Below are 27,956 nucleotides of genomic sequence, written 5' to 3' on the forward strand. Positions count from 1 at the left end.
AACTTATGATGTCTAATTCTTGTCTCTGGCTACAATCAGGTTGTGGGTTCTGAGGCTACTCCAGCCTTGCCTCCCTGCATCGGACCCCACCCCACCCCCATCACAGGTGCTGTAAAAGGAAACAACAGTCATGCTATTGGGGCTAACTTTAATCTCACTTCCTGGAAAGCTTCTCAGGTAACCAGACCCCAGGAAAGGACAAGCCCAGTGCTGTGACCTTGCAGCCAAAAGATCTTTCTCCCACACTTAGAGAAACCCAGATACATGAAGGTGCTGTGAGCTGCTCATTTAATACATGCATGGGCCCCTCCCCACATTCTGAATCGGTAAGAGGAGACCCCTGATTTGTTCATGGGCCTGAACTTTTAGTTTCTCATCATACTGCCTGAAAATTACTGGTACTAATAACTCCTAGTAAATCTTTTACCCAAAAAGACAAGCTGACTCCATGTTCCTCTCTTGAACCCAAGACCTTACAGTATCTTCTTCTTCCATCTTCAAAAATGCTCCACTCCAGTCTCTGCTCACCTCACTTCCCTTTTCCCTTAGTCAGACTTCCTCCCCTCTTATAGGAATATGTGTGGTTCTATTCGTGTTCTACTTCAATAACCCAGGTACTTTCCTCATCTTAACCTTAAGTTTATCACCACAGCAAAGTCCTTCTTGCCATGTCAGGAACATTCACAGGTCCCAGAGATTAGCCCACAGATATCACTGGGGCCACCGATTATTCTCCTGTGTTGCTTAAACATCCTCAGACCCAGTCCTTCAGGATTCATTTAGTGGGTGAGGACAAGGCATATGTACTTATAAAATATGCATCTAAGGGCCTCGGGTGTCATACATGGCATTAGTCATCCTATAGGAATATATTGTCTCTGAGGTTTTGTTTAGAGTTTAGTACTGTCAGTATCCTGGTGTTCAGATGCTTCAAGCTTGGCCAGGCAGCTTTGTATCAATGCACTGATGATCTTATTGAACACTTCTCTGCTCCCCTGCCACAAAATTAGGACATTGACATGAATTGGGAGTGTAGAAACAGACATAGAGAATGCTCTGTCTGCTCAAGGCCACACAACTAGCAGAATATATATCTAGAACCCCACCCTTCATATTCTGAAATTGTGTGTACCTAAATAAACTATAGTAGCCACAGAACAGGCCAGGGAAGAAAAGATAGGGGCCTGTTTCCACAATATACAAGTTCATTCCCAGCCTCTGCACCCTTCACTATCAGAACCACTAAAAACCCTTTTATCCTATTTCTGACACCTGTTTTACAATTACAACTCATTGCTACCCAATTAGTAAGGTCGCAAACCCAGAGGGGATGAAGGAGCAGCCTCTTGGGGTTTGAGCTCAATTCCTTGCCCACACACTTACTCTCTGAATAGGCTGCCTCCCCCACATACTGTAGGATGTGTACTTTCAAAAGTTGAGAACCCAACTTGAATCTATTGCTCCCTGTGCTTGTTCCAGGCTACCATGGCAACAAGTGTTCATCTGAGCTGCTGCTCCAGGCAAGTTCTACTTTCCACTCTGCGAGTTCTGCTTTAGTACTGTGGCAAACACTTCAGAAGGGAGTTTGCTGTAGAGAAGTCTAGAAGCCCAGGAGATCTTGATGGCACCACACATGGGCCAACTTGCAGGTGAGGGTCTACCAAGAGCTTACGGGACTGTAACATCCTGAGTGATTATAGACCCTGAGTGACACATGTGAACGTTTTCAGTGTGTTTTTCTAATTTGTGGGTCATGAGTCATTAGAGGGTGGATTGGTTTTCCTTAGCAGCTTCAACAACGTAAACTTAGTTACAACTCTGGGGGCAAACTCAGAAGTGAAAAATGGGGCAGTAGCGCTGACTCTGGAGGTTCCACCACAGTTCCTCACCTGTTCCTCTGTTGGAGCCCACCTGGGTTCCTTGGCTTGTCACCCTCCAGTCAGTACTTAGATTTTGGCTACCAGTGTCATATCTTCTCAGAGCCCAGCTCTCCTGTGTCTTCTTTACTAGGACCCTTGTGATTGCCAAGCTGCCTCATCTAACCATATGAAGACCATCTACGAATTCCATGTCTCCATGGGAAGCTACCAAAATGGATATATACTTATTTGCTTTTAGATTAAGATGTGGACATGAGGTGCCAGAGCCAGCTTACTTTTGCATTTGCTGTGCTGGCTGCTATTAAAATGTGTTCATTTTAATGTCATTTAAAGGGCATAGCACATGAAAATTTTATTTCTGATTCAAATATGCAGCAGCCTAGTGATATAAGGTTCCACACAGAAAAGTTTGAATCCAAGATCAAGTCTTGCTTTAACTTCTTATACCCTTATTAAAGTTGGGTCCTAAGATTGGCTTTGATGACTTGAGCTTCTAACCCCTGGCACTCTGGACACACCAGACCTTCCACACAGAGTAATCACAGGCTTTCTCATGTCAGGATGTTTTACCCTGCACAACTCTTAACACAATTATTTGAGAAGAAAGTCTGTGGTGCTCTGAAGTATTCCCAGCTCCTATGAGCACTTGGGCTATCGAGTAGCACTGTTTCTGTACATTGTGAAAACCTTAAGATGTGAGGCCTTGCTGAGCAGAACACTCCTGCAAGGAGCAGACCTTCGAAGGCTACCCTTGGTCCTGGGTCCCTTCACTGTCCTCAGTGATGCTAGATCTTCCTCTGATAGATGCCTCTTCTGCCATGACATCCTGCCCAAGGACCAACTTTAACTTTGGAAACTTAAGACAAAATAAATCTGCCCCCCCCTCCCCACACATTATCACAGCTATGGAAAGGCCAATGGAGTATGTTGGAAGAGTATTCAACATAAAGCCTGAGACCTACTATGTACTACAAAATAGATATGCTTTGACCCCACACACGCATGCACACACACACACACACATTTATTTCCTGGATAGGAACAAGTATACAGTGGGCTCTTGTTGTGTTGGTTAGTCTGTCAAGTTGACACAGGTAGAGTCATTTGGAAAGAGGGGACTTTAAGAGTGTCTATCAGATTGGCCTGTAGATTAGTCTGTTAAAGCATTTTCTTGATTGATGTCTGATGGGGGAGGACCCAGCTCACTACAGGCAGTGCCACTCCTCTGCAGGTTATCCTGGGTACTTAAAAAAGACTAAGTAAGCCATGAGGAGCAATCCAGTAAGCAGTGTTCCTCTATGGTCTCTGCTTCAGCCTTTATTTGGACTTCCCTCAACGATGGATTAAGATTAAAAAATGTAATCCAAATACCTCCCCACCCCAGCAAAAATTTATTTGAACCTCTTCCCAATTACAGAGACTGAAAAATGTTTTGGAAGGGGGGTATATTTTCTAGTCAAAGGACACAGATGAAATTTCGTTAGATATGTGAAAGGCTACTGAGTTCTAGCATAGGTCAAGATTAGTCGTGCGGCACCACTCCTAGGCATATACCCAGAAGATGCTCGAACATATAACAAGGACATATGCTCAACTATGTTCATAGCAGCCTTATTTATAATAGCCAGGAGCTGGAAAGAACCCAGATGTCCTTCAACTGAGGAATGGATTCAAAAAATGTGGTATATTTACACAATGGAGTATTACTCGGCTATTAAAAACAATGAATTCGAGAGGTTCCTAGGTAAATGGATGGAACCAGAAATTATCATCCTGAGTGAAGTAAGCCAATCACAAAAGAACACACATGGTATTCACTCACTGATTATTGGATATTAGCCCAGAACCTTGAAATGCCCAAGATGCAACTCACAGGCCACATGAAGCCCATAAAGAAGGAAGACCAAGTGAGGGTGATTCGGTCCTTCTTAGAAGGAGCAACAAAATACTCAAGGGAGCAAATATGGAGACAAAGTGAGGGACAGAAACTGAAGGAGGGGCCATTTGAAGACCTTTCCACCTGAGTATCCACCCCATATGCAGTCACCAAAGGTAGATGCTGATGTGGAAGTCAGGAAGTACATGCCGATAAGGGCCTGATATGGATGTCTCCTCAGAGGCCTTCAAGAGTCTGACATATTCAGAGGCAGATGCTCACAACTAGCCATTGAACTGATCATGAGGTTCTCAATGGAGGAGTTAGAGTGAGGACTGAAGGAGCTGAAAGGGTTTGTGGCACCATGAGGAGAGCAACAATACCAACCAACCACAGCTCCCAGGGTCCTAACCACCAGCCTGGGAGCACTTATGGAGGGATCCAGGGCTTCAGCTGAATATGTAAGAGTAGAGGGCCCTGCAGGACACAGGTGGAAGATGAGATCCTTGACCTCGTGAAGGCTGGACGCCCCAGGGGGTGGGAATTTTGAGGGTGGGGAAGTGGGAGTGGGGGGGTAGGTGGGGGTTACATCCACAGAGAAGGTGGAGGGGTAAGGGGATGGGGGGTTCCCGGGTGGGTGGGGGATGGGGTAAGGGGATAACATATGAAATGTAAATAAAATATCCAATAAAAAAAAAGAGAAAAAAAAAAGATTAGTCGTGTGGTAACTTTTTCCAAGCAGTCTAGGGAAAGCTAGGGTGGCTCCAGGAAGATGAGCCTCATGAGGAGCTGAGCACAAGTAGAGACTGTCCCTAGACTCAGGCTCAGTGTAGAGCCTGGATGTCAGCGGCATTGAATTGCACTTAAGATAGATCTCACAGCATCCTTTCCCTCTCCCCCAGGGGACAGATCTTTAAACAGGAGTTACAGAGATACAACTCAATCATTTTAAAGTCCCAGAAATCTTATTTGAGAGAGTTGCTCGAGTTAGGAAATACTTTACTGTGAGCAATTTCTTTCATTAAAGGAATATTTTTGGTCAAATGGTTAAGAATGGTGTATTTTGATTGTTTCCCCTAAAGATATACATGTTAAAATTTTGGCCTCCAGAATGAGAGAATTGAGAGGAGCGGTGGACATTGAAGTTAGATGGTTCTTCACAGGCTGAGATGTAGGTCTTTTACCTGGGCCCACATTCCCACCATCTCCCTCCACAATGGACCATCCAGACTTAGACATAAGCATCCACAACAGGGAAGGGAAAGAACCCCTAACAATCCCCAAAGCCTCTTTACTGAAGTACCCCACATTTGGTATTTCACTATTGTGACAAAGTTAGACACAAGTGGTTTTCTACTCCTTCTACCCCAGTCCTGTGCCCAAGTGAGAGACTCAAACAGAGAACTCATAAATGTACCCTTTCAGGTGGGCTGCAGCTCAGCCCTGTTGAACATAAATGACACGTGTCAAGTATAGGACTCAGAGTCAAAATCTCAGATAGGAAACAAGTTGTAAATTTACCTTTTCCTATTCAAGTTGATAAATGCTTCCCCGGGGCATTGTGAACATGTCCCAGATTTAAAGAATGATTGAAGGTAACAATTCTTAAATATTTTTCTAGTCTTAAAACAGAGGGCAACAGGCTGGAAAGATGGAGAGATGGCTCAGCCAGAGAAGTGCTTGTCTGGCAAGCATTGAGAATCTGCGTTTGAGTTCCTTGTGGGTTTTGCTTTGTTTTTAAAAGGCTAGTCACAGTGGAACACACCATATTACTGGTGCTAGGGAGTCAGAGACAGGCAGACACCTGTGGCTCTTGTGGTCGGCTTGGTAAGTTTCGGGCCGATGAAACCACTTCTTTTTCCTCTCCAAAAAAGTGGATGATGCCTGAATACTGGCCTTACCCGAGTGCACATATGTGTACATGCATGAACATGTAAGACAAGAGTTTTACTGCAGCCTCTTTATTTGCAAGTCCAATCAGTAATTGAACCTTATAGTTCTTTTCTTATACAGGTAACAGATGAACCCTATAACGACCGCTGAGCCCACTAGCGCAGCCACAACACCCAATGTTTTAGAAGAAATATTCTTGGTAATCTCATAGCTGTTGGGGTCCATAACACCTACAAAGAAAGCAAGTATTCAAGTCATAAGGTCAGGCTGAGCCCTTCTACAAAATTTAAGGCCCATCACTTGTTTTTTGGAAGTTTGCAGTAGAATGCAGCCTCACCTTCTTCAACCTATTGCCACTTCCATCCTCCCCTGCTCCACACTCCCCTCTATTATAACCATTTGCTCTTTCTATCTCAAACCAGATGAGCCAATAGCTAGAGAGTGCCTCAGAGTCTCAGCTTTGACTAATACAATGTCCTGAGGGTTAGCAATTCCTAGGTGTGTGATATCACAAGGCAGTTGGCTAGAGATTTAAGATAGCTTAATTTTACATTCTAGGCCTGGAGTTGAGGCCTTCTGGGTGAGGCTGTGGTATGATTGTAGGAGCATAATGTCCTGTGGGTTTCAGATTGGCAGAAGTTAAAGGGATATTTATGCTTGTTAGCTTACCAGCATGCAACCTATAAACAATATACACCAATCTCTTGGTATGGTAGGCAACAATCTTCTGAAAAGATCTAGTGTGGCATTAAGAATCCATTATGACATCTAGCATCAGTCGAGTTGGGAGATGGAATACCATGGGTCATTAGCAAGACCATGGCTAAGAGCCCCATGCATCCTACATGGTTACAGCAAGACTAGAATATAAAGCAAACTATCAGTAGGTAACGGACACGATCCTGCTGGTGATTTTCAGGAGAGCACACAAAAGGTTCAAGGTTCCCTGGGTAGGGAACTTACTTTTTGTTTAGTTTTCTCATTAAGCATATTGAATTTTTGGCAGAAAAAAATAAGAACTTGCATTCAGAAGTATCCTAGACTTTAAATATATACCTTTGGATGAAGAGTCATCTGACAATAAGAGAATAGGTCCTGGAAGGCTAACAGTCACTGTGTCTTCTTTGCTGGCCTCTGTGGTGGAAGACAGATAATCAAGGTTGCGCTTGACACAGGCATTCATGGAGTTCCTAGCAGATGCTCCATGGAGTATCCTGTGACATGGATTCCATCTGTGTCATGGATAGATTCTCAAAGGATGGGTTAATCAGGCTAAGTGAGAACCTGTGCATCTCAGGATTGCCACACTCGTAAAAGACTGGGTGGAGCTGTTTCTTGGGATTGGGTAGAGATGTTTCTTGGGATTAGGTGGAGAACAAGTTATTGCTATCCTAACATGTACTCAATTCTAGAAAATTGAGACTTGCTGTGAACAACGAGAGCAATGATTGAATTTTTTTTTTTTTACCTCGTTTGCTTCTCAGTGGTGCAGGGCAAGTCACAGAGCACAGAGGGGAGTCTAGAGAGGCTTGGTTACAGATCAAGGCACTGCAGTGGAAGTAGATCTGGAAGAGGAAGAAGAGCATCAGGGGGAACCCATGCACTATCAACCTGCCCCAGGTGACTTATTGATCACATACCAGGCTGGAGAGCCCATGTGCCTCTGACACAAAGGCAAAAGTCTTCACATCAAATCTCTGGTAGTGACCAGAATGGGCCGTGGAGGAGCCAGCTGGATGGAAAGTAGTGCGGTAGTTGTCCAGTTCATATTCACAGCTAGGAAACAGGCACCAGGATGGGGGCATCAGCCACAGGAACCCACTCGTGCCCATTTGCACAAGGTGAGCCATATGTGATACTTCTATGCTACAGCTATGTCTATATCCTACCAGTGCTTCTGTTTTACTTACTTTTTTCTAACTGGACCTATCCATCAGTAACCACAAAGTTCTAAGTGATGTAGAACACCTGTGTTCTTCTATATGATACAAATGCATTATTTGTTTAACCAAGTGAATAGATTCACCAACAGATTCAAGTTGTAACCACAACTTTGGTTATGAATTCCCTGATTAATCCTATTGTGTGTATGTTACTTAAGATACTAGCTTACTTATTACCCTAACATGAGTTTCTATTTGGTCCTAGGACAAACAGTTACTACCTAGATTGCAACAGAAGTAGAATCCTTGCACACTAGCAGGTAATGATGGCATTAAGGATGAAAAGAACAAAGGTCATGAAGAATTACATAGAGGGATAAAGGGATAGGGGCTGGCCTCAGGGAGAAGGGATGCTCAGGCAAATCTTCAAAGGTAAGGAGTTGGGTTGTATGATTGAATGGGTCTGTATGTGCTCAAGTCAGGAGACTAGCTGCAGGCTTGTAGTCTTGTGACATATTCCCACAGAGCCAAGAAAGCTAATATTATAGCTCTTTGCAGGTAAAAAACCCTGGAGGAGACATTTCAGGCAGAGCTGAGAGGACAAACACTATACCCAAGAGCACTGTAACAGTTGTTTAGAGTCAAGTGGGATTTCTAATCTGTGCTCTACCACTTACTTTTGGAAGTAACTCGTGTAAAGCTTGGATTCCCTCAAGTTGGCAGCCAGTGTTCCTCAGGTGATGGGATGGGATACACGACAGCCTGGCATATGGTAGGCATATGGTAGGTATTCATAAAACAGACACAAGAATTCTCCCTCTCGTGATAAAGATGCAATAGAACCAGACTGTTTTGGAGAAAAGCCCATTCTTTAAGAGTTCAGGGTGATAGAAAAGCAGCGTGAGCCACCCAATTAGATCAAGTGCTGATGACAGCAAACAAGGATTAATTCAGAGAATTCATAACTAAAGTCTCCATTAAGTCCTAGAAGGATAATTTCCAATCACTAGTAAGTTCTGATGTCGTATCTGATCAAGCCTGTGGTGTAGGAAGAACGTACCCATCCGTGACAATCTGCCACTGGGGGACAGAGGTCGGGTCCTTAGAAGAGGTTGCCCAGCAGTCATCTAAGACCAGCTTGATGTTGGGATCGTTCCTGTTCAAGACAATCACTTCCATGTAGATTGGCTGGCGGAGGTACCTCACTAGAGGGTACTCATCCTTCCTATAAGGTTGTTGGTAGGATTTGTCTGCAATTAACAGAAACCTTTTAAGGACTGAGGTACAGGCTGGCTGGCTGCAACACCCATTAGACTGATACCACTAGATAGTTCATTTTAAGGGAAAACCCCCAAAAGGGTTTCATCCATTAGCTCAAGTAACAACACCTCACCTGGGTAGGTTTGTAGGACCAACAGCAGTGGACCTGGTTTTACTGAGGCCACTGGAGAAGAATGGCTTTTGATATGGGCATTTAGTAGCATACTGTCTCTGATATAATGGCATCTCACTGTCATCCTGGAAAATTGTGGGTAAGTAGATATGAAGAAATTATGTTAACAAAATCCCGGTAGTTTAAGCTAAAGCTTAAAAAAAAAATAATTAGAAACTGTCTCACACCTGAATTCACTGTTTCTGAATACAATGTTGGATGGTGGGCTTTCCCAGAGAGCATGTATTTCATTCTCATAGATGACTTTATCACCTTCAAACTTCAATGTTGGAATATTAGAGAAAGCTGGTCAATAAAACACTTTAAAAGTAAATCTTAACTTCTTATCATGAATCGCTACTCACTTTCTGTTGTGTTCCACATCCATTCAGAGGTATGCGAAACCTTGCAAGCCCCAGAGACGGAACCTTGAAAATAGGCTGGCAGGAGGAGTTTCCCACCAGGAGGGTCTCCAGGTTCAGTGCAGGTTTTGTTTGGTGGCTGTAGACCTCAAAGTCCATAAACCCATCCTGTGTACACAGTTCATCTGTAAGTGGACAGCAGCAAAGGTTTAGAGAAAATTAAGCTTATCCTGTGACATTACCTGACAGCCTTAAAGTGTTAGGATGAATCCAGCAATTAAGTTTGAGTTGTCTTAAGTCTTTGGACAAACACTGATGGACCAGCTTGAGTGATAAGAGGAACGTAAGTTACCATAATCAGTGTCACAGTCACTAAAACCTAAAGCTGAGGGTTCTGAGCACTCTGGTAAGGCATCCTCAGACTGAACTCACTAATCCCAGGCAATTTGAGAAGCTAAGAAGGAAGCTTTCGATGATTGGTCTGACCCGATTGAGGTGAGGGAGTAAAGAGAAGCAAGGTTCAGCTAGAGAAAGTGTCCACTCAGGAATCCTTTTGAGAGTTTATAGGAGTCTCAGAAACTCTAGAGAGTTTTAAGTAGAAGCTTGAAGCCTTTGTCCCTGGATTGGGGATTCTGATATATAACTCAGTGTAACCAAATTTCCTAAATTCAGCAGTTATACAATGATTTCCCCTCATGAGCATTTGAGAATGGTAGCACTCTTGAGCTCCCATCCTATGACTTAAACTGCTACTTCCGATAGGACTTAGGTCTGAGTCATAAGAACGAAGCAGATTTTTGATGTCTGTTCTAATTTCCCACATGCATTAAAAGGAGCAAAACCAACAACCTTCAGATAATGTTGATTACAAAACATGCTTACCTATAGAGACTGGTGACTCACAGTGGCACTCGGGATCAATCACTGTGGATATCATGCTCCCTTGGAAGTAAAAGGTCAACTTGAGTGAATCGAAGTAGAACTGGTAGAATGGACATTTTTCAGAGGGCTGGAATGAGAGAATGTCAAGTTGCTGCCTCAGGAAGCAGGAGTCCCTGGACACTTGCTGAGCACACTTCAAACTCATTTAGTTTCCTTCTGAGCCAAAACAGAAGAGCTGCCACTTCCTCAAATCAGAATTGTCTCTAGGCTGAAGCTTATTGCTTTAAAATACCCAGCTGCTTCATGCTCTTTGTACTATTAGTCACTAAAGCTTTAATTAACAAATCAAACTGTAAAGAATAGTGGAACCCCTTGCCAAACCCAAGAAGGGACTCAAAAGAACTCCAGAAAGTTTATAAAATATTATTGCTACATACACTCTTGACATTCTATCCCTGAATCCATCAAGACTAGCCTCAGGACAATAGGATACCCTTTGTTTGGACCAGATTAACCTGTCATATATAACAGCATATGGAAGGTTCATCATTAGATGTCTCATGGGTAGCTTGTACTTGTCATATGAACTAAGAAAAATCTAGGACAGTATCTACATGCAGAAGTTAAAGTGATGGTATTGGAGAGAACTTTCCTTGAAAACTCATGTAAAGTGATCAAGGTTATTTAAATCCATCACTTTAGCAAGTAGGCTTTATGGGTAAGTCATGAGTTGTATCGTATCATCCACCACAAGAGTACTTCAGAAGGCTCTTGTGGCGTTTAGGGCATGATAACAAACATACTTTTGTCTTCAAGAGAGATTTTCTGAAATGCAGTCTCAAGCCATTTGTTGCTTCTTTGTCAATTCCATTGGCATGCCATTGGTCCTCAGGGATGCTCCTTTGTTCAAAGTCCACAGACTTTAGCTTCCCAGGAAATTCTGGTATAGCGAGAGTCATGTGTGTAGCATTACAAGCCACAGAAAGATCTATAGGAAATGGTTGACAAATATCCTTCATCAGCATTGGTTAAACCCCAAGAACAATGTTTCCCAGTGCTGAAGTTCTGCTCTCTCGGGCCTCACCTGGTGCACAGATAGCTCGTGAAGAGAAGGTGATCTTCTGCCCAAAAGTTGAGAACAAGAGCTCCAGCTGCACAGTATAGAGATAGCTGCTCTCTTGCTGGAGGGTTAGGATTTCGAAGGTATTAGATTGAGTCTCTAAGTAAGAATCATTATATGTTCAAGCATTGGGTGTCACTTTAGCACAAAATGAAGTGTAAGTGTTTTGTACAATCACTTTCATAGTGCTCCCTGTCTTCTATAATGCCTGAAAAACTAGAGATGTCTATGGGCATGGCCCATAGTGACCATTTCTAGGGAGGCTACAGCAAGAACTGGCCATACCCCATGACTATCTTGTACTGTTGGTCAGAATACTTACAAAGTTTGGGAATCCTAATATGCTCAGGATGAAACAAACTGTCTTTTATTAAAGTAATCAAAGTATGAGCACTTGATAGCACCTGTCCCAAGCACCTGTCTCAAGTACAATCATTCGTGGCTTAACAGTGAAGTATATCCTAAGAGATACACCATTAAACAATTGACCTTTTACTATAGGCCATAGTACCATAAAACCTAGCCTTGCCATTATCCACCTAACATGATTGTGTGTATCTGAAGCTTTTATACAGCAGGCAGTGCAGGTTCACATGACACCACTACCAACATGGGAAAGACATTGCACTGTAATGTTACTACAGCTATCATAACCAGGCAATGAAATGTTTAGCTCTACTTCAGTCTTCGGGTCCATCACTAACCTAACCCTTATGTAGAATGTGATTATATCATTTAATGTCTCATGGATGATCTGGAAGACAAAGTAAAAATGTCACCCAAACAGAACACCTTAATTCTTAAGACTCACAAGAATACTCTTGCTCTATATTATAATTTGAATGTAAGCCTGTAAAAAGAAGGACGCGTGTATAGCAAGGCTTCTTCTTCACTATCAGGTTCCTATCATCCAGTGATATACTTGGTATTAGAACTTACAGGTTGTTTGTGACAGATTCGCACTATGTAGTCTAGGCTGTCCTTAAACTCAAACCTCCTGCCTTAGCTTCCAAAGTGCTAGAACTACAAGTGTATGTTAGTCTGCCCAGATAAATAAATATATTTTAAGTTGGCGATATAGCTCCTTTATTTGAGGACATGGTTGAAATCATACTTAGTCTTGAGAACATTGGCCATTTATAAAGGGGGTTTCCACCTACCACATAGTGAGCTATTCCAGTAGCATTGGCTGGCACATGGAGGGTTATTTTCTGGCTGTCAATCAGAAGATTAAATCCTTGTACTATGGCATCCTTCAGGGGCAGAGTGTGGGTTCTTGTACCATTGCCAATCTTAATAATCCATCCCATCTCAGACACATTCTTCAAAATTCAAAAGACACGGAGATAATTGTAAGTGGTCCTCTGATCTACACTTACATGCCTACAACACTCATTCACACATGCATGTACACATGCACAAACCAAACAAAAAGTGAACATTGTTTAAGACTGGAGCTTCCTTAACCATGGGAAACTAGTGTTTTATAGGATAAGCTTGATCATGAATTTAGGCGTTAATATGGTTCATAAGAGAAGAGTTGCATTCTCAAGATTAGAGAGTTGACTACTTTCTCTTCCATAGGAACAAATTCAGTTCTCAGAAACCACCTTACACCAGTAATTAACTGCATTTAACTCAAATTACAGATATCTGATACCTTCTGTCCTCTGTAGGTACCACCTCACAAATGGCAGACACACACACACACACACACACACACACACACACACACACACACACAGAGAGAGAGAGAGAGAGAGAGAGACAGACAGACAGACAGACAGACAGACAGACAACTGTATTCTTACCTGATTTTCATCAGCAAGCCTAGAGAAAAGTTGTGGGAAAGAAAACTGGAAAGAAAATTAAAAGATTTAGGAGAAAGTCTCTGAAATTCTGCCACTTGCTATTTTGCAGGAAACACCCAGATTAGTTGGCATAAATTAATGCTGTAGTTCCAAGAAGCCTGGCTGCTGACACGCAGTAGGAAGAGCACAGGGACAGATGTATCTTCTAATCCTACCCTTGGGTTTTACACCTTTGAGTTTCCAGTATCAAGAGACATTGGAAAAGCTAGACTAGTTTGGGTACAGGACATGGGATAGGTTGGTCAATCCTATGATTATCAGTGTGACTGCAGATATTTGAGCCGTTTCCATTGTTGGCCACAGTGTGCTCAACATGCTGTGTACTCAGTTCTCTAGAGCCAACCTGTCAGGTAAATGCTGTGCTTCCCCTTTGGCCTTAGAAACAAAGCCTCAGTGTGGAAAATGTATCATGGCCACACAGCAAAACAGAAAAAACAAGATTTAAATTCATTCAGCTGCTAAGCCCAGCTATGTCTACAACAGCATTCTATTAACCCTGCCATAGCCATATGAGAGAGTCATCCCACATCACTTACAGATACGAGATCCTCCATGCAGACAATTTCTGTTATCTCATGGTTCTCTGCTTGAATAGCTGGACAGAGGAAATGATGCATGTCGTCTTTATATCTTACATCAGCGCTGGTGTCCCCCACTCTGATGTTCATCTGGTATCCACCAATCTGTGTACAAACAGTACTAATGAGGCTGTCATTCCTCAGTGGGAAAGGCAGTTCTACAGGACTATCCCATCCGACCATTAGAGTGGCAACAAATTTGCATTTAGCAGTACAAGTCCCTGAAGTCACTTCATTCCCTTGCCAAGAGACTATTTTGAGAGATATCCTTGTAAGACTCACAGGCTGAGAGGAGAGTTCAAACATTAGGGGTAGAGTCTGCTTTCTGTTACATTTCTATTATGGTCTATATGTTGGGAATCATGGTCATATCCCCAGATATCTACACAGGTTATTCAAATATACCCACTCAGCAACTAAATTGATGCCCTTGAGCTGAGAGGAGCCATCTTTGTTACCACTGACCTCAGAGAACTCAGTCTAAGGCAAGATGATTGTTACCTAACAATTTTCTGCTTAAGTGTTAAATAGTAACTATCCTAGAATTTATGTCTTTAACTTTAAAACCACTCTTAATCTAAAGATCATTACATAAAGGCTATGAGACTAGATTTGACCATTCACAGGTTACAGTTAGGAGATGGTGGAACCCAGAGAACAGTAACTCAAGCTTCTCGAAGGCCTATATTCATAGGAGAAGGACATCAGGTTGGGAGAGATATGTGCTGGGGAGTTCTGGGAGAAGGTGGAAGAGGTAAGTGAAGGGTGGGTATGATAAGCACGTTGTATACAAGTATGAAACTTGTAAAGAATAAATAAAGAACAGAAAAGTTTACATTGGTATAGATTTTCACAAAAGGTATGCAATTACTTTTCTGGGCCATCACAGAGGATCTTAGTGGCCCAGATGACTGCACAGAAAGCAGAGTCTATAAATATACACAAAGCTTACACTATAGGCTCCAGCATCAGGATCAGGTGATGTAGCCTGTTAAGCAGTGAATTTCCAGGACTCACCCCTCACCCACATCAACTGAAATCCTTGATGGAAGCTTGAGAACTTCTTCCATGTGACAGGTTTTTATTTTATTACACCTAATTACCCTGATTGGGCAATCCTGTTGCTTGGTAATAGAGAAAACCCTATTGCTTAGCAACTGTTTGCTTTTTAACACCTGTTTTTAAGCTAGGTTTTCTATTTGCTAGCACCAAAAATAACCTTCCATCTCACACAGGGGTTAGATTAAAATAGCTCTATGACCAAGCATTTGCTTTGTCTAAGTCGCATGTCCTGCCTTCATTTCTATAGTTATTATTAATCTTTATACCCTGTGGAGATGACAGCATCTTTCCCATTTCCCTATAAGCAAAGTAGCAAGGTTAAGTAGCTTAAAGTCTAACCCAAGGCTAACAGCTCAAGCATTAGGCTTTTCCAACAGAGATATTTCAGACCTCCTGTTCCCAGGGTCATTATAGGCTATTTGACAATATCCTTGACTTGCAGCCACAACGGTGCCAGGAGTAGAATCCATCCCATCTCCAGAATGCTTCAAGGCATGATCAAAAGTGTCCCCTGGGTATGTTAGTAATACAACAGAATAAGCCAATCTGGTTGAGGACTACTGTTCTGTTTCAAAGTCTAAATCCTCACCATAATGATTATGTTCCTACTTCCCCAAAGCACTTGCTTACCACTTTTATAGTACAGGTCTTGTAGGGAAACTTGAGGATGAACTTTTCCAAGTCCAGAGCATAAGTGCAGTTCAAAATTTCATTACCAATGGCATCTACAGAAGACAGAGAAGCCAAGAAATGCATTCAAGCAGCAGAGCCAACTGAAAGTTCTCAGCCAGGATTTCTCATCCACATCGAAGGCATGTCTATCGCTTTTGACCCAACCTAGTGACATGATCAAACTTTGGGTGTTGCGACTTATACCCTGAAGTTTCTCACTGGATCCCAAATAAGTCATACTACCCAGAAAGCCAGGTATTTCCCTCTGGGTGGCATTGAGCAAGTCAGAGACCCCATCGTACTAGGGAGGATGGATGCCAGTCACTCTAAGGGTTGGACTCTGTGTACCCAACAGAGGTGTCCCTGCTTTCTACAAAGTGGAAAATTACATAGTACAGATTACTTACCCACCACAGAAGGATTCCATTTTTCCATGTCTAATCTGCTTGAAAATTCAACTCTCACTCCGTCTTTATCACAAATGAGTGTGCCTGGAGAACAGAGAAAGTGTTTAAAGCCTTTTGAGTGACAGGAGATACTTGCTACAGGTAAGTGTAGAAACACAATCTTTGACTGCTAACTAAAGATGGGGAGGACACTCTTAACCTCGGGAGCTCACAGAATAAGACCCGCAAATACAACACAAGATACCAGAGCTTTAAGAGCGTTCCCACCCAACACCTAGGAATTCAAGGAGTACTCCAGCTTCAAGTTAACAAGTCAGGCTCAGGAACCTTGTCTGCCTGGGGATGGAGCTGCAGGTTGTGGGGATGACAGGTCTCAAGAGCGGAAGCTTGATCTTTCAAATTAGAGCTTTAAGAAGAAAATCCTGGGTAAGTCCCAAGGAATTTTTGTTTGTTTTAATTCAAGACTGAATCCTGCCCATGACCTGCCTTTCTGCAGCCTGTGGCTCAGGGGAGAGAGTCTCCCGGCACTTTGTTTCACAAGATGAGTTCTGGCTGGGTCTGATGCCTTAAGCTTAAGGCAGAGTTGAAGACCGTTGCTCCTACACGAGAGGGCTCAGAGCATGACTAGTTTTAGGTACTGGAAAACATGAGGCAGTGAGGGCTTGGGTAATAGCACAGACGTTCTTTTGAATTTTTATGTTTAGCTAACATAGCAAGCCCACAGATGACTAGGAGAACTTCTGTAATAATTTAGAAGGGAGTGAAGCTAGGCATGGAGGGGCACACGCCTGAAAAATCAGCTTTAAGGAGGTTGAGGCAGGTTGATTGAGACACTGGGTTGAGGCCCGACTGAGCTACAAAGCAAGTCCCTGTTGGAAGGGATGATGGAGAGAGGTAGAGGGGAGGTGAGAGGGTGAACAGGGTAGAGAGCTATTCTATCTGCAGACTTTTCTCTTTGCTCAGAGGGTTCTCTTGCCCAAGAGACATACCTGGGAAGGCAGGATTCGCTGACTGAGGGAGGCTTAAGGAGTTCACTGAGGTCACAAGGGTGAATAGGAGAGAAAGCAGCCTGTAGATGCTGGATAGGAGAGAGAGAGAGAGAAAACATTAAGAAAAAGTGAACCTAAGCAAATAAAGCCATTGTATCCTCGGCCCTCATTCCCAGGGTGCTTCACCTCCTGCCGCATGGAGGGCTTACGAACTCTTTCCTCTGCATCCTCGCCATGTTGGAAGACACCGCCAGAGCACCCAGGTGAGCCTGCGCAGGCAGCTGTGGGCTGTTATAGCTGCAGAAAGGACGTGACCCCACCCTTTCACTACTGGGGGCACCTGGATCTCCCTGCCCAGCTGAGAGGGAGGGATTTGGGAAGAAAGTGCCATCTGCCCTCCTGTACTCTTGCTTCCAGGTTCTGCCAGCAGCTTTTGAGGGGCAGAATTAAAACCAGAGTGCCCCAAAATTAGCTCCAGGTGAGTAAATTAGTGGCCCACCCCATGATTTGGGGAGAAAATTCCGATCTTTTAAGCAGGATATCTACAATTCCAATGTAGTGAAGGATGCTGGGGTTCATTAAAGAAGGGCATCTGTTTGTACCACTAACGTTTTCCGGTGGGTGCTACATAAGAGAAGGGGGTTAAACGAATAAATTTAAGCAAATAAGGCCATAACACCCCTACCCTTGCTCCCAATATGCTTTGTTTTCTGACTGTTGTGGACGTTAGAGGTCATTCCCATGATGCTCAAGAAGAACTTAAAAAATTGAATTACAAAATGATATGTGGACTTGCATCCACATATAAAAGAGGAAATGTAGACACTAAGGGGTCCAGGGGCAGGGAGTGGTACTTCTGTAATTCCAACACTCAGAGGCTGAGGCAGGAGGACCAGGAGCTGAAAGTCAGTTAGACCGAGAGATCCTGTGTTGGAAAACAATCCTTCCCAAGAAAGAAAAGACACACTGACTTTTAAGCTTGCTATTGATACTATTCATATATTACGAAATGTCACAGACTTTTTCCTATAAACACCACATGTGTTGCCCAAAGAAACTCCATTTTATGCTAGGCATCCATTTTTGTACCCACTAGCTGTTTGTCTCTGTTTCCAGTTCCTGAAAGGTAAGTTCCCTTAGTCGTGACCCCCACACAAAAACGCCCACCCGTGACCATCTCCTTACCGTGATATGACTAACTGCTTTTATGGCTTCTGTAACTTGCTTACGTAGACACCCGAGGATTACTTTGGGTCACTGTGACCACTTGGCAGAACAGACCAGTTTTTGCTTGCTTGCGTAGGTTTTCACCTTTAAAAAACCCTTCCCGTACCCCTCCCTCACAACATGCCTGAGATTTGGCTTTAAAGTGGTCATCCTGCTAACAGCTAATCAATAAATCCTTTAATTATAATTGGATTGAGTCTGTGGTCTTTCGCTAAGGGTCACAAACTCCATAACGTTGTGTTATTTAAACAAAAATCATACCCAGGAATGAAGTCTAAAAACGGTTTTGTAGCATCCTGTTACCACTGACAACATTCTTGTGTCGCATATAGTCATTGTGAGGGTTGTGTAGCCACATATCACATAGACTCACAGATATAGTTGTATTAGTCTATACTAAATTTTAAGGGTTATATAGACACTGTTTAAATAAACCAGTATTTACTTAACTGCTCCTACCTTATAGATGCTAAGAGGTTTCCAGGGTTTAATCATTAAAATAGGATGGTTTTTTTTTTTTTTTTTGAGACAGAGTCTAGCAATATAGCCCAGGCTAGTTTAGAACCAGAGATCTTCCTGCTCATTTCTTCTACATGGTGTGCTTACTAGTGGGTGCTCCCATGCTAGTTAACACCGTGGGTGATTTTATACATCTGTCTGGCCAACCATTACTTTATTTCCTAAAAGTATATCTCATGGGTCAAGGCATACTATAATCTAAGAAGAACAGAATATCATGTAATACTTAGGTCAGGAACCTGAGGCCAAACAGCCCTCCCATGCTTTGCTAATTAGCACACCTACTAGTTAACACAGTGGGTAATTTTATACATCAGTGGAGAATTCAGATTTCCAGAAACTGGGTCTTTTTGGCATCTCTCATTGCTCTTTGAGATGTCTAAATACGTTCAGCTTGTGTCCCCCAACAGGTGAATCTGGTGAGCAAACTCTGGGCAAGCTTAGGGTGGTAAATGACTGGTACATGTGTTTCTCAGGTATGACTTGAAGGGTAATCTACACTCATCTACCTGAAGTATCGGTATAGGTTATAATCACGTTGTCCCTCTGCCTTTGGCTTCTCATTAACATCATTCCTGGGTCCCACCCAACAGCCACTGAATTAGATCCTGGTAGGTGGAGGCTGGGGGTGGGGATTAGCTCAACAAGTACCACAGGTACTTGTTATAATTACAAAAATCAGGAAAATACCTGGAGGGAGGTGAGCATGGGAGGGAATAGTCGCAGTAGTTAATCTCTGCCTGGGGATGCACTGAGTGGAGTAGTGCCTGTGGAGGAGAAGACGGGGAACAAAATGGAATCCACCAGGACCAGAGCCACAGAGGTGGGGAAAGGGTTTTAAGAGGAGAAGCTTGATTACAACAACAACTCATTCTGAGCGTGTTTCCCTTAAAGCAGCATCTTTCCCACAAGTGTAAAGGCAACTAGGTCCCATGGAGGCTAAGGCTGAGATGAGAGAACTGTAGCTAAAGAAACCTGCACCTGGGACTCAGGTCTGTGGAGACACCAGTTAAGGAGGTCAAAGGTCAGTATGCTTACTTCACCACCCCAGGCCTTGCTCGACTTCCCCCAAAACTGTACCTTTTCTCCAGAGTGGGAGGGTTTTGCCATAGATCAGTGGTTCTCATCTTTCCTAATGCTGCAACCCTTTAATACAGTTCCTCAAGATCTGGTGACCTCGACCATAGAATTATTTTTGTTGCCACTTCATAGCTGTAATTTTGCTACTGTTATGAATTGTAATGTAAATATTTGATATACAGGATATCTGATATTGGACTCCTGTGAAAACGTCATTTGACCCACAAAGCAGTCCCAAACTACAGATCATGAATTGATGCTTTAAAAGAGATCACACCTGGGAGCTGAGAGGCTTTATAGAGAAAGGGCCCTCCATGAAGGAAAGCCTCCCACCTGCCGTGAAACTCTGTAGAGACGGTTTGTGTACCAGAGCATAAATTCATCTGCCTCACCTGACCCAGACTGATGCTGTGCCCACCTGGGGCAGCCACTGAAGAATGGCCCTGGGTCTTGGAAACAATATTTAGGATATTGCTCTGGAAAAGTCTTGGCAACCATACACAGAGGAGCACATGTGCTCAGTGCGGCCAGCTTTGGGTGTGGGGAGTAAGACCACGCTCCTGTAGGTCAGAAAAGCTAAAGTCTACAAAACTTCAGATTCTCAATACTTCACAAGGCAGTGAGCTCTCTTTCAAGTGTGATTTTTTTTTCATGTTCTTTTCAATGAGGCTTTAAAAAAATTTTTTTAATTGCTATTTATGGCCACAGATTTTTCTCCTCTGGATGCTTCAGTTTCGATCTGAGTATCATGACACCCTTCCTCTCTTTAATCTTTTATCTTTTAATCTCTTAATCTTTTTCTTGAGGGACTTTGAAGTCTGTCCTCTGTATGTAGGAATGTCTTGGGTTTTATTGCTGCTCCCCTATCTGAGCTGATGCTGTCCTTGTTAGAGTTCATACAAACAATACTTGTAATACTATATAGTATATAATACTATATAACTCTTAAGGATTGAATCTCCTGTCATATGTTGTACAGTCATTAAATTATGAATTAAACACAGCCTGAAGGAAAGACAGCTACTTCAGCTTGTAAGAGTGATTCTGTGAATTCATCAGAACCATGGAAAATGATGTGCAAAGTTGAGTTTCAGAGGTGCATACTAAACATGCTTCTCTGGTTTGCTTTTATAAAAGGAAAATAGTTTTTTCCTATATGAGTCTGTGTGTGGGTACATACTGTGTGCTTGCATAAGAGTCTAGACAGTTCTGCCAGAGTGAACAGTACCCAGCCCTGCCCAGAGAAGGAGACAGTGTACTTTCCAGCTCTTGTAGTTTCTTTGGGCATTTGCAACTACAGATAGCTCTGATATTTGTTTGAGACAGAGTTTCTCTGTATAGCCTGGCTGTCCTGGAACCAGGTCTCTAGGCAAGGCTAACCTTGAACTCAGAGATCCATCTGCCTCTGCCCACCAAGTGATGGGATTAAAGGCGTGTACCACCCCTCCCCCCCACCCAGTCTCCAATTTGGTTTGTACGGATTTTCTAGGTTTGGGTGATGGTGCTTGTTGTTGTTTTGTGATAGGATCTTTCTGTATAGCTCAATCTGGCCAGGATAGCTATGTAGCTCAGGATATCCTTAATTCTCAATCTTCTTCCTTCAGCCTCCAAGTGATTTCTCTTCACTTCTGCTTTGATTGAATCGAATCATTTGTCATTGTTGCTGACTTCACTTTAAAGCCTGGTTACCATTTGAGTGAGCTAGAGAATCAAAGTCTCAGGGGCCACAGTCCAACAGCGTGATGATACAATGAGAGTGGCTGTGGACACCAGGCTTTCACACAAGTCTAGCTGCCTATCATAAAATGAGGATAATGAATCTGAAGAGGTCTGAAGAGGTTCAGAGATTCGCCCAAAGTCATTTACCCGAGTTAATGCAAGAGCTCCAGGGAGAAGCCTGGCCTCCATATGTCCCTGTCCCTTCTCATTCATTTTGAAAGTCTCTCTATCTCTTTTTCTTCCTCCCCTCCACCCCCCTCCCCCTCCCCTTTTCTTGTCCCTCTCCTTCCTTCCTCTTTCCCTTCTTCCCTTTTCCCTCCCCTCTCTTTCTTTTTCCACATGAGAGATGTTTTAAAACTCTGTGCCTTTCTCACAGTTCATGTAGTTTTAAAAGTACAAGATGGCATTAACTAAAATTTAGCAGCCCAAGATAAATGAAAAATAGAGTTATGCTAATATGGATTAAAATAGCTTTCAAATATCAAATATGAATTTAACTTTGGAAAATAAGCCAATGTCAGTGAGAATGTTCTTTCACATTCTATGGCAGCTTCCCCAACAGCCTAGCATGTTAATTCAGGGTCCACATGGGACCTTTAGGAGGTCTAAATTGATTTGATCTTTGCCCATAGTGGATTCAGAAACAAACAACAGGACAAAGGTTGATCATCCGATATAAATGAAAGGCAGGGTAGCTTTGATAAGTAGAGGTCAGAGAAAACTTAGTAGTTCTTCACACACACATAAATATGCACATATGCATACATACATATACACACATAGACACATACACACATATATACACACACACAGGTAAACACACACCACATACATTCTGTTTAAAGGTTCATTTGTAAACAAAGGTTAACTAAAATAATTTACATAATAAACATTAGTATAGGTACACTATTGGTAGTAGGTAGAGTGATGGCTAACACAGTAATGGAAGAAAGGTTTTCTTACCAATGTAGTATATTTCTTTCAGTTTATAGGCTACAAAATACAGATATTCCTGAGTATCTGTGAGGGATTAGTTCTAGGACCTCCTCCTTGCCCCTTTATTTGGCTCCAAAGATACGAAAATCTTCAGATGTTCAAGCTCTTTATATAGTGACTACTTGCAATTGTATAATATCAAAGTCTCCCAGTCCTGTGAGTGCGTGTAGTAACATAACTTTGTTCCATGTAGGACAAACATTCTGATGCCTGGGAGTTAGGCAGGAATGAAGCCAGCAGTAACTACAGGGATCTTTATGTAACTGCACAATATACATGCTGGTGAGCTGACACCTAGGGGAGAGCAAACCAGGTAGGATGTAATCGGTGTTGGAGCTATTGAAGGCATAACATTCATGAGTCATTTAAGGTAACTGAGGAGATGGCTCAGTTAGTGAAGTGTTTGCCTTGCAAATACAAGGACCTAAGTTCACTTTCCAGAATCCAAGTAAAAAGCTAGGTATATAGTCCATCCTTGTGACCTCAGTGCTGGGTGAAGGCAAGATCCTGGATCCCTGGGACTCAGCCATCAGCCACCCTAGCGTATTGTTGAGCACCAGGTCCCAGTGAGAAATCCTGGCTCCAAAAAAGAACCAAGCTGGATGGCTCCTGAGGAAGGACACTGAAGGTTGACCTCAGGGCTCCATATGCACGCACACGTGCACCCCACCTATGCCCCCACACATCACAGAACAGCCACAAAAGCCACCTGGTTCTGGGAGGCATCACAGTGACAGAGCACTTGTCTAGCTCTCACCAGGCCCTAGGTTCAATCCTCAGCACCACCAGCAAACAAAAAAATTAGTTATTGTTGTGGCAAGATGGCTCAGTGGACAGAAGTGCTTGCCAATAAAGTCTGGCTCCCTGAGTTCAATCCTTGGAACTGTGGAAGGAGTGAAATGACTACTGCAAGTTTTTCTCTGAACTCCAGTATGCACACACACACACATGCATCACATACACAATAATAATGAAATAATTTAAAAATGCTTTAATTTTTATTTATCTTTATGTAAATGATGTTTTGGCCACATATATGTCTGTACACCATGTGCGTGCCTAAAGTCCTTAGAGGCCAGAGGAGGGTGTCAGATCCCCTGGGTCTGGAAATATCGGTAAGCTGCCATGTGGGTACTTGGAATTGAACCCATGTCCTCTAGAAGAACATTCAATGTTCTTAAACACTGAGCCATCTTTCTATCCCCTAAACAAAACAAAACAAAAAAACATTTTGATATCCAATTTCTTGAGTTCTTTATCTATTTTGAATATTAGATCTCTATTGAATGTGTGGTTGGTAAAAATCTTTTCCCATTCTGTAGGTTGTCTCTTTGATTGACAGTGTCCTTTGCCTTATAGAAGCTTTTCAGTTTCATGGGGTCCCATTTATTAATTGTTGATCTAGCCTCTGCTATTGATGTTCTGTTCAGGAAGTCCTTTCCCGTGTCAGTGTGTTTAAGGTTGTTTCTCACATTCTCTCTTATCAGGTTCTCTGTGTCTGGTTTTATGTTGAGATCTTTTATCCATATGGATTTGAGTTTTGTGCAAGAAGATGAATATGAGTTTATTTGCATTCTTCTACATGCGCCCATCCAAATTGACTAGTAGCTTTTGTTGAAGATGCTTTCTTGTTTCCAATGTGTATATCTTTATACAAAACCAGCTGTTCATAGGTGTGTGGATTTATGTCTGGATCTTTGATTTGATTACATTAATGAACACGTCTGTTTTTAATGCCAGTGCCATGTGATTTTTATTACTATAGCTCTGTAGTACAATTTGAGAACAGGGAGGGTGATACTCCTGAAGTTCTTTTATCATTCAGAATTGCTTTAGCTCTCCTGGATGTTTGTTTCCATATGAAGTTGAGAATTGTTCTTTCAAGGCTTGCAAAGAATCATGTTGGAAATTTGATGGGGATTGCATTCAATCTGTAGATTGCTTTTTGGTAAGATGGACATTTTTATTATGTTAATTCTACCCTTCCATGTGCATGGGAGAGGTCTCCATCTTCCAATATCTTCTTCAACTTCTTTCTTCAAAGACTTTGAATCATGTATGTCTTTTAATTGCTTAGTTAGAGTTACCCCAAGATAGTTTGTATTATTTGAGGCTATTGTGAATTGTGTTGTCTCTCTGATTTATTTCTCAGTCTACTTATCATTTCTATATAAGAGGACTGCTGATTTATTTATTTATTTATTTATTTATTTACTCATTTCTAGTTAATCAGGTATCCAGCCACTTTGCTGAAAGTGTTTATCAATAGTGGTACCCTGGTAGAATTTTCAGCGTCACTTATGTATTATATCATATCACCTACAAATAACAATACTTTGACTTCTTCCTTTACAGTTTATATCGCCTTGATCACCTTCAGTTGTCTTACTGCTCTAGCTAGAACTTCAAGTACTATCTTGAGTAGACATGAGGAGACTGGACAGCCATGTCTCATTCCTGATGTTAGTGGAATTGCTATAAGTTTCTCTCCATTTAATTTGATGTTTGCTGTAAATTGCCTTAATTATGTCTAGGTATGTTTCTTATATCGCTAATCTCTCCAGGACTTTTATTATGTAAGGGTGTTGGATTTTGTCAAGATGTGCTGGGGCAATGGTGGCTTAGAACTTGTGGGAGTGGCCAACCAATGTTTAGTTTAACTTGAGGCTCAGGCATAGGTGCATAAGAGAGAGCCCAAGCCCTGCACTGGATAGCTAGGAACAGGAGACTGGATAGCCTAGGATACCTAGGGTAGAATCAAACATGCCAGTCAATAAATAAGTAAAGAAATAAATAATTCCTAATGATATTCTGCCATGCTTATAGATCAGTGCCTTGTCCAGTTTTCTTTAGAGAGGGTTCCTCTGGCAGCAGATGGGAGCAGATGCAAAGACCCATAGTTAGATATTATGCAGAGAGTCTGAATTGGAGGTCTCTATCAGGTCCCTCCCCTTGGAGATCTGGAGACCCCTTGAAAGAGGGAAGGAAAGATTATAGGAGTTAGAGGAGATGGAGGGCACCAGGAGAACATGACTCATCAACTAGGAAGATATCTTATGGGCTCCCAGAGACTGAAGAGGCAAGCATGGGGCCCTTCATGTGCCTGCACAATGTTCTCTGTGTATATGTTATGGATGTTAGCTTGGTGTTTTTGTTAAACTCCTAATAGTGGGAGCAGAATGTTTCTGACTCCTGCTTTCTCTTGGGACTCTTTCCTCCTGATGGGTTGCCTTGTCTAGCCTCTACATGAGAGCTTTTTCTTTTTCTAATTGTATCATGTTAGCTGTCCTTTCTTGGAGGTCTGCTCTTTTCTCAAGTGAAGATGGAGGAGAAGTGGACTCTGGGAGAAGAGGAGAGATGGGGATGAGGCTGGGAGGAGTGGAGGAAGGGAAACTGAGGTCAGGATGTATTATATGAGAGAAGAATATTTTCAATTAAAAATGCTTTTATTTTTCCTATTAATGAAATGTATAGTTTTGTTTGTGAAATTTTCAGGAGGTTGCAGGTTTTCATCTAGGACAGGAGAAAAGTCTTACATGCCTAGGCCCTAAGCATGTCTCATTGCTACTTTAACATTCTCATGTGGAATTTCTGTATAAAAGGAATATTGTTTCTATCTAGGTGATCTTCACAGCCCAATTCATGCAGGAATTCCTTCGGTTCAGCTGTCGAGAGAGTCCAGAGGGAGAGCACCTTTCCCTTCCTGCATCCCCTAATGTTCCTGTCTTTCTATCCTGCCTCAGTCTTGGTGTGGGTGACCTTGTTTTATTGAGTGTTCATCTCTACCTTCTCACCACAGAGGCTTCTATGGGTTCCCATTTCCTCTAGTTCTGATGTTAAACGTCCAGCCTCTGGAGTCAGCTTGAGGTGTGGTAGGGCTTTGAATTACAAAATGCAGCTTTTTGTCTCCAGATATGTCCTGTCTGATTTCCTCCTGTGCTTTTTTTTTTTCTTGTGGCTTTTTAAATTTAAGTTCTAGCCCCTGGAGTTGCACCTCTTGCCTGAAGCTGTCATTAGTGATAACAGCATTGTATTTACCACTACAAAAATGAGAAAAATAGAACAAGAATGGAAGATTGTTTGGCCTATTAGTGTTAGCATCTTTTCATTATAAAAAAATAAACTGTTTAACTGATAAAACATAGGAAGTAAAACAACTTTTCAAAAGGCATCTGACCACACTTCCTGATACCCCCCTGAATCTGTGTGTGAAGTGGGCTGGATATAAGGAGACAGCTTCCATATGGTGAAAACTGACAGTTGACTAACTGCCCACCAGAGCAGGATTACAGCTGGGGACAATGGAGGCTGCAAGGGCCTGGGAAGCTCAGGTGCTGTTAAAGCACAGGCAAAGGTCATTGTTATGCCCTTCAGTTTTTCATCGTAAAGCCAAATACCCAGAGTCTATTAAATTTCTTCAATTTAAGGATTAGTGTTTTGCTTACATAATATCTTTAAAATCCTGCACCCATTAAACCAAACACATCCACAGGCCATGTTTATACCACCAACCAAGGGCATTTGGTTTCCAGCATTATGGAGACCATGTGGATTGTGGCCAAGATGCTAGCTCATCTAGTTAGCAGCTGCAGCCCCTCCTTGCTAAGTTCTGAGTCAGGTGAGTCAGATGCCTGTAAGCTTGGTCCCAAGAAGCAGAGGCTTATCCCACAGAGGCCAGCATCACAGTTGCAAGTGAGACACAGGGGTGGGGTGTGAGGGAAGGAGTTGGCAGGGCTTCATGTTCTCCCAGGTTCTAGTTGTTTTAGGTTTGGGGCTTTCCATTCTCTTCATAGCTCATGTACAGTTTCCTCTCCCAATGGCTGACTTCAGTCGTGTCTAATACTAGGTACAGAAAAAAAAAATAGTCTTAGTGATAAATCTCTTATCTTGGATCTGTTCTCAAGCCTGACTGTTTGTGAGTCCTATAGTACAGGTGTGGACCTACAGACACTCAGGGTCACCATTGTCCCTGCAGTTTATTTAGAGTTGGAGTTTTGAGTAAGGGCTCAGGTCATTGATATATGAGTGACTCACTGGTGGAAGAATGCTGTTGATTGAAATCTCCAGGTCCTAGGGTCAGTGATAAATGAGGAAGGAGAAAAGCATGAAGGGAAGGGAGGAATATGTCCTGTTAACAAAGCCAGCTCATTCACTTAGGATTTAAATTCATAGCCCTTGCTTAGACTAGCCAGTATTCAAATTTTAAAGGATTTGTTTTTTGAAGCCTTTAGAAAACTCCTCACTGTTACAATGTATGCCATCTGGGATTTGGCATTTATAAAATGTGCTGTTAAGAAACGCCAAGAGATTCCTCATGTAAACCAGATGGTACAATAACAATTCTGTCTTTATTTTTTCTGGCAGTTAAATCGGGGCTTTCAGTAGCTTGAAACTTATGTGACTAAATTAAGCCCTATCAATACTTGAGGGGCATTACAATTTCAATAGGCAACTTACCCACCTAAATATTTTCATCAGTGTTTTTATTTGCAGAAGGAAAAACAAAAA

The 27,956-nt window shown here is 42.4% G+C and overlaps 1 protein-coding gene across 1 annotated transcript; it reads right to left on the reverse strand.

Moving 5' to 3' along the window:
• Positions 1–5,705: 5,705 nt before the first annotated feature.
• On the reverse strand, positions 5,706–17,168 carry Zp2 (zona pellucida glycoprotein 2). The gene is made up of 18 exons (XM_028764302.1): positions 17,094–17,168; positions 16,908–16,996; positions 15,919–16,002; positions 15,470–15,564; positions 13,736–13,882; positions 13,140–13,184; positions 12,489–12,650; positions 11,293–11,389; positions 11,012–11,196; positions 10,209–10,335; positions 9,330–9,511; positions 9,153–9,244; positions 8,926–9,050; positions 8,593–8,782; positions 7,290–7,425; positions 7,118–7,214; positions 6,706–6,783; positions 5,706–5,879 (listed from the first exon to the last, which is right to left on the reverse strand). The coding sequence occupies exons 1-18, from the start codon at positions 17,141–17,143 to the stop codon at positions 5,734–5,736; spliced, it is 2,127 nt and encodes a 708-aa protein (XP_028620135.1). The 5' UTR covers positions 17,144–17,168; the 3' UTR covers positions 5,706–5,733.
• Positions 17,169–27,956: the final 10,788 nt, after the last annotated feature.

This window comes from Grammomys surdaster, unplaced genomic scaffold, assembly GCF_004785775.1.
Source record: "Grammomys surdaster isolate TR1022 unplaced genomic scaffold, NIH_TR_1.0 142, whole genome shotgun sequence".
NCBI classification, from domain to species: Eukaryota; Metazoa; Chordata; class Mammalia; order Rodentia; family Muridae; genus Grammomys; species Grammomys surdaster.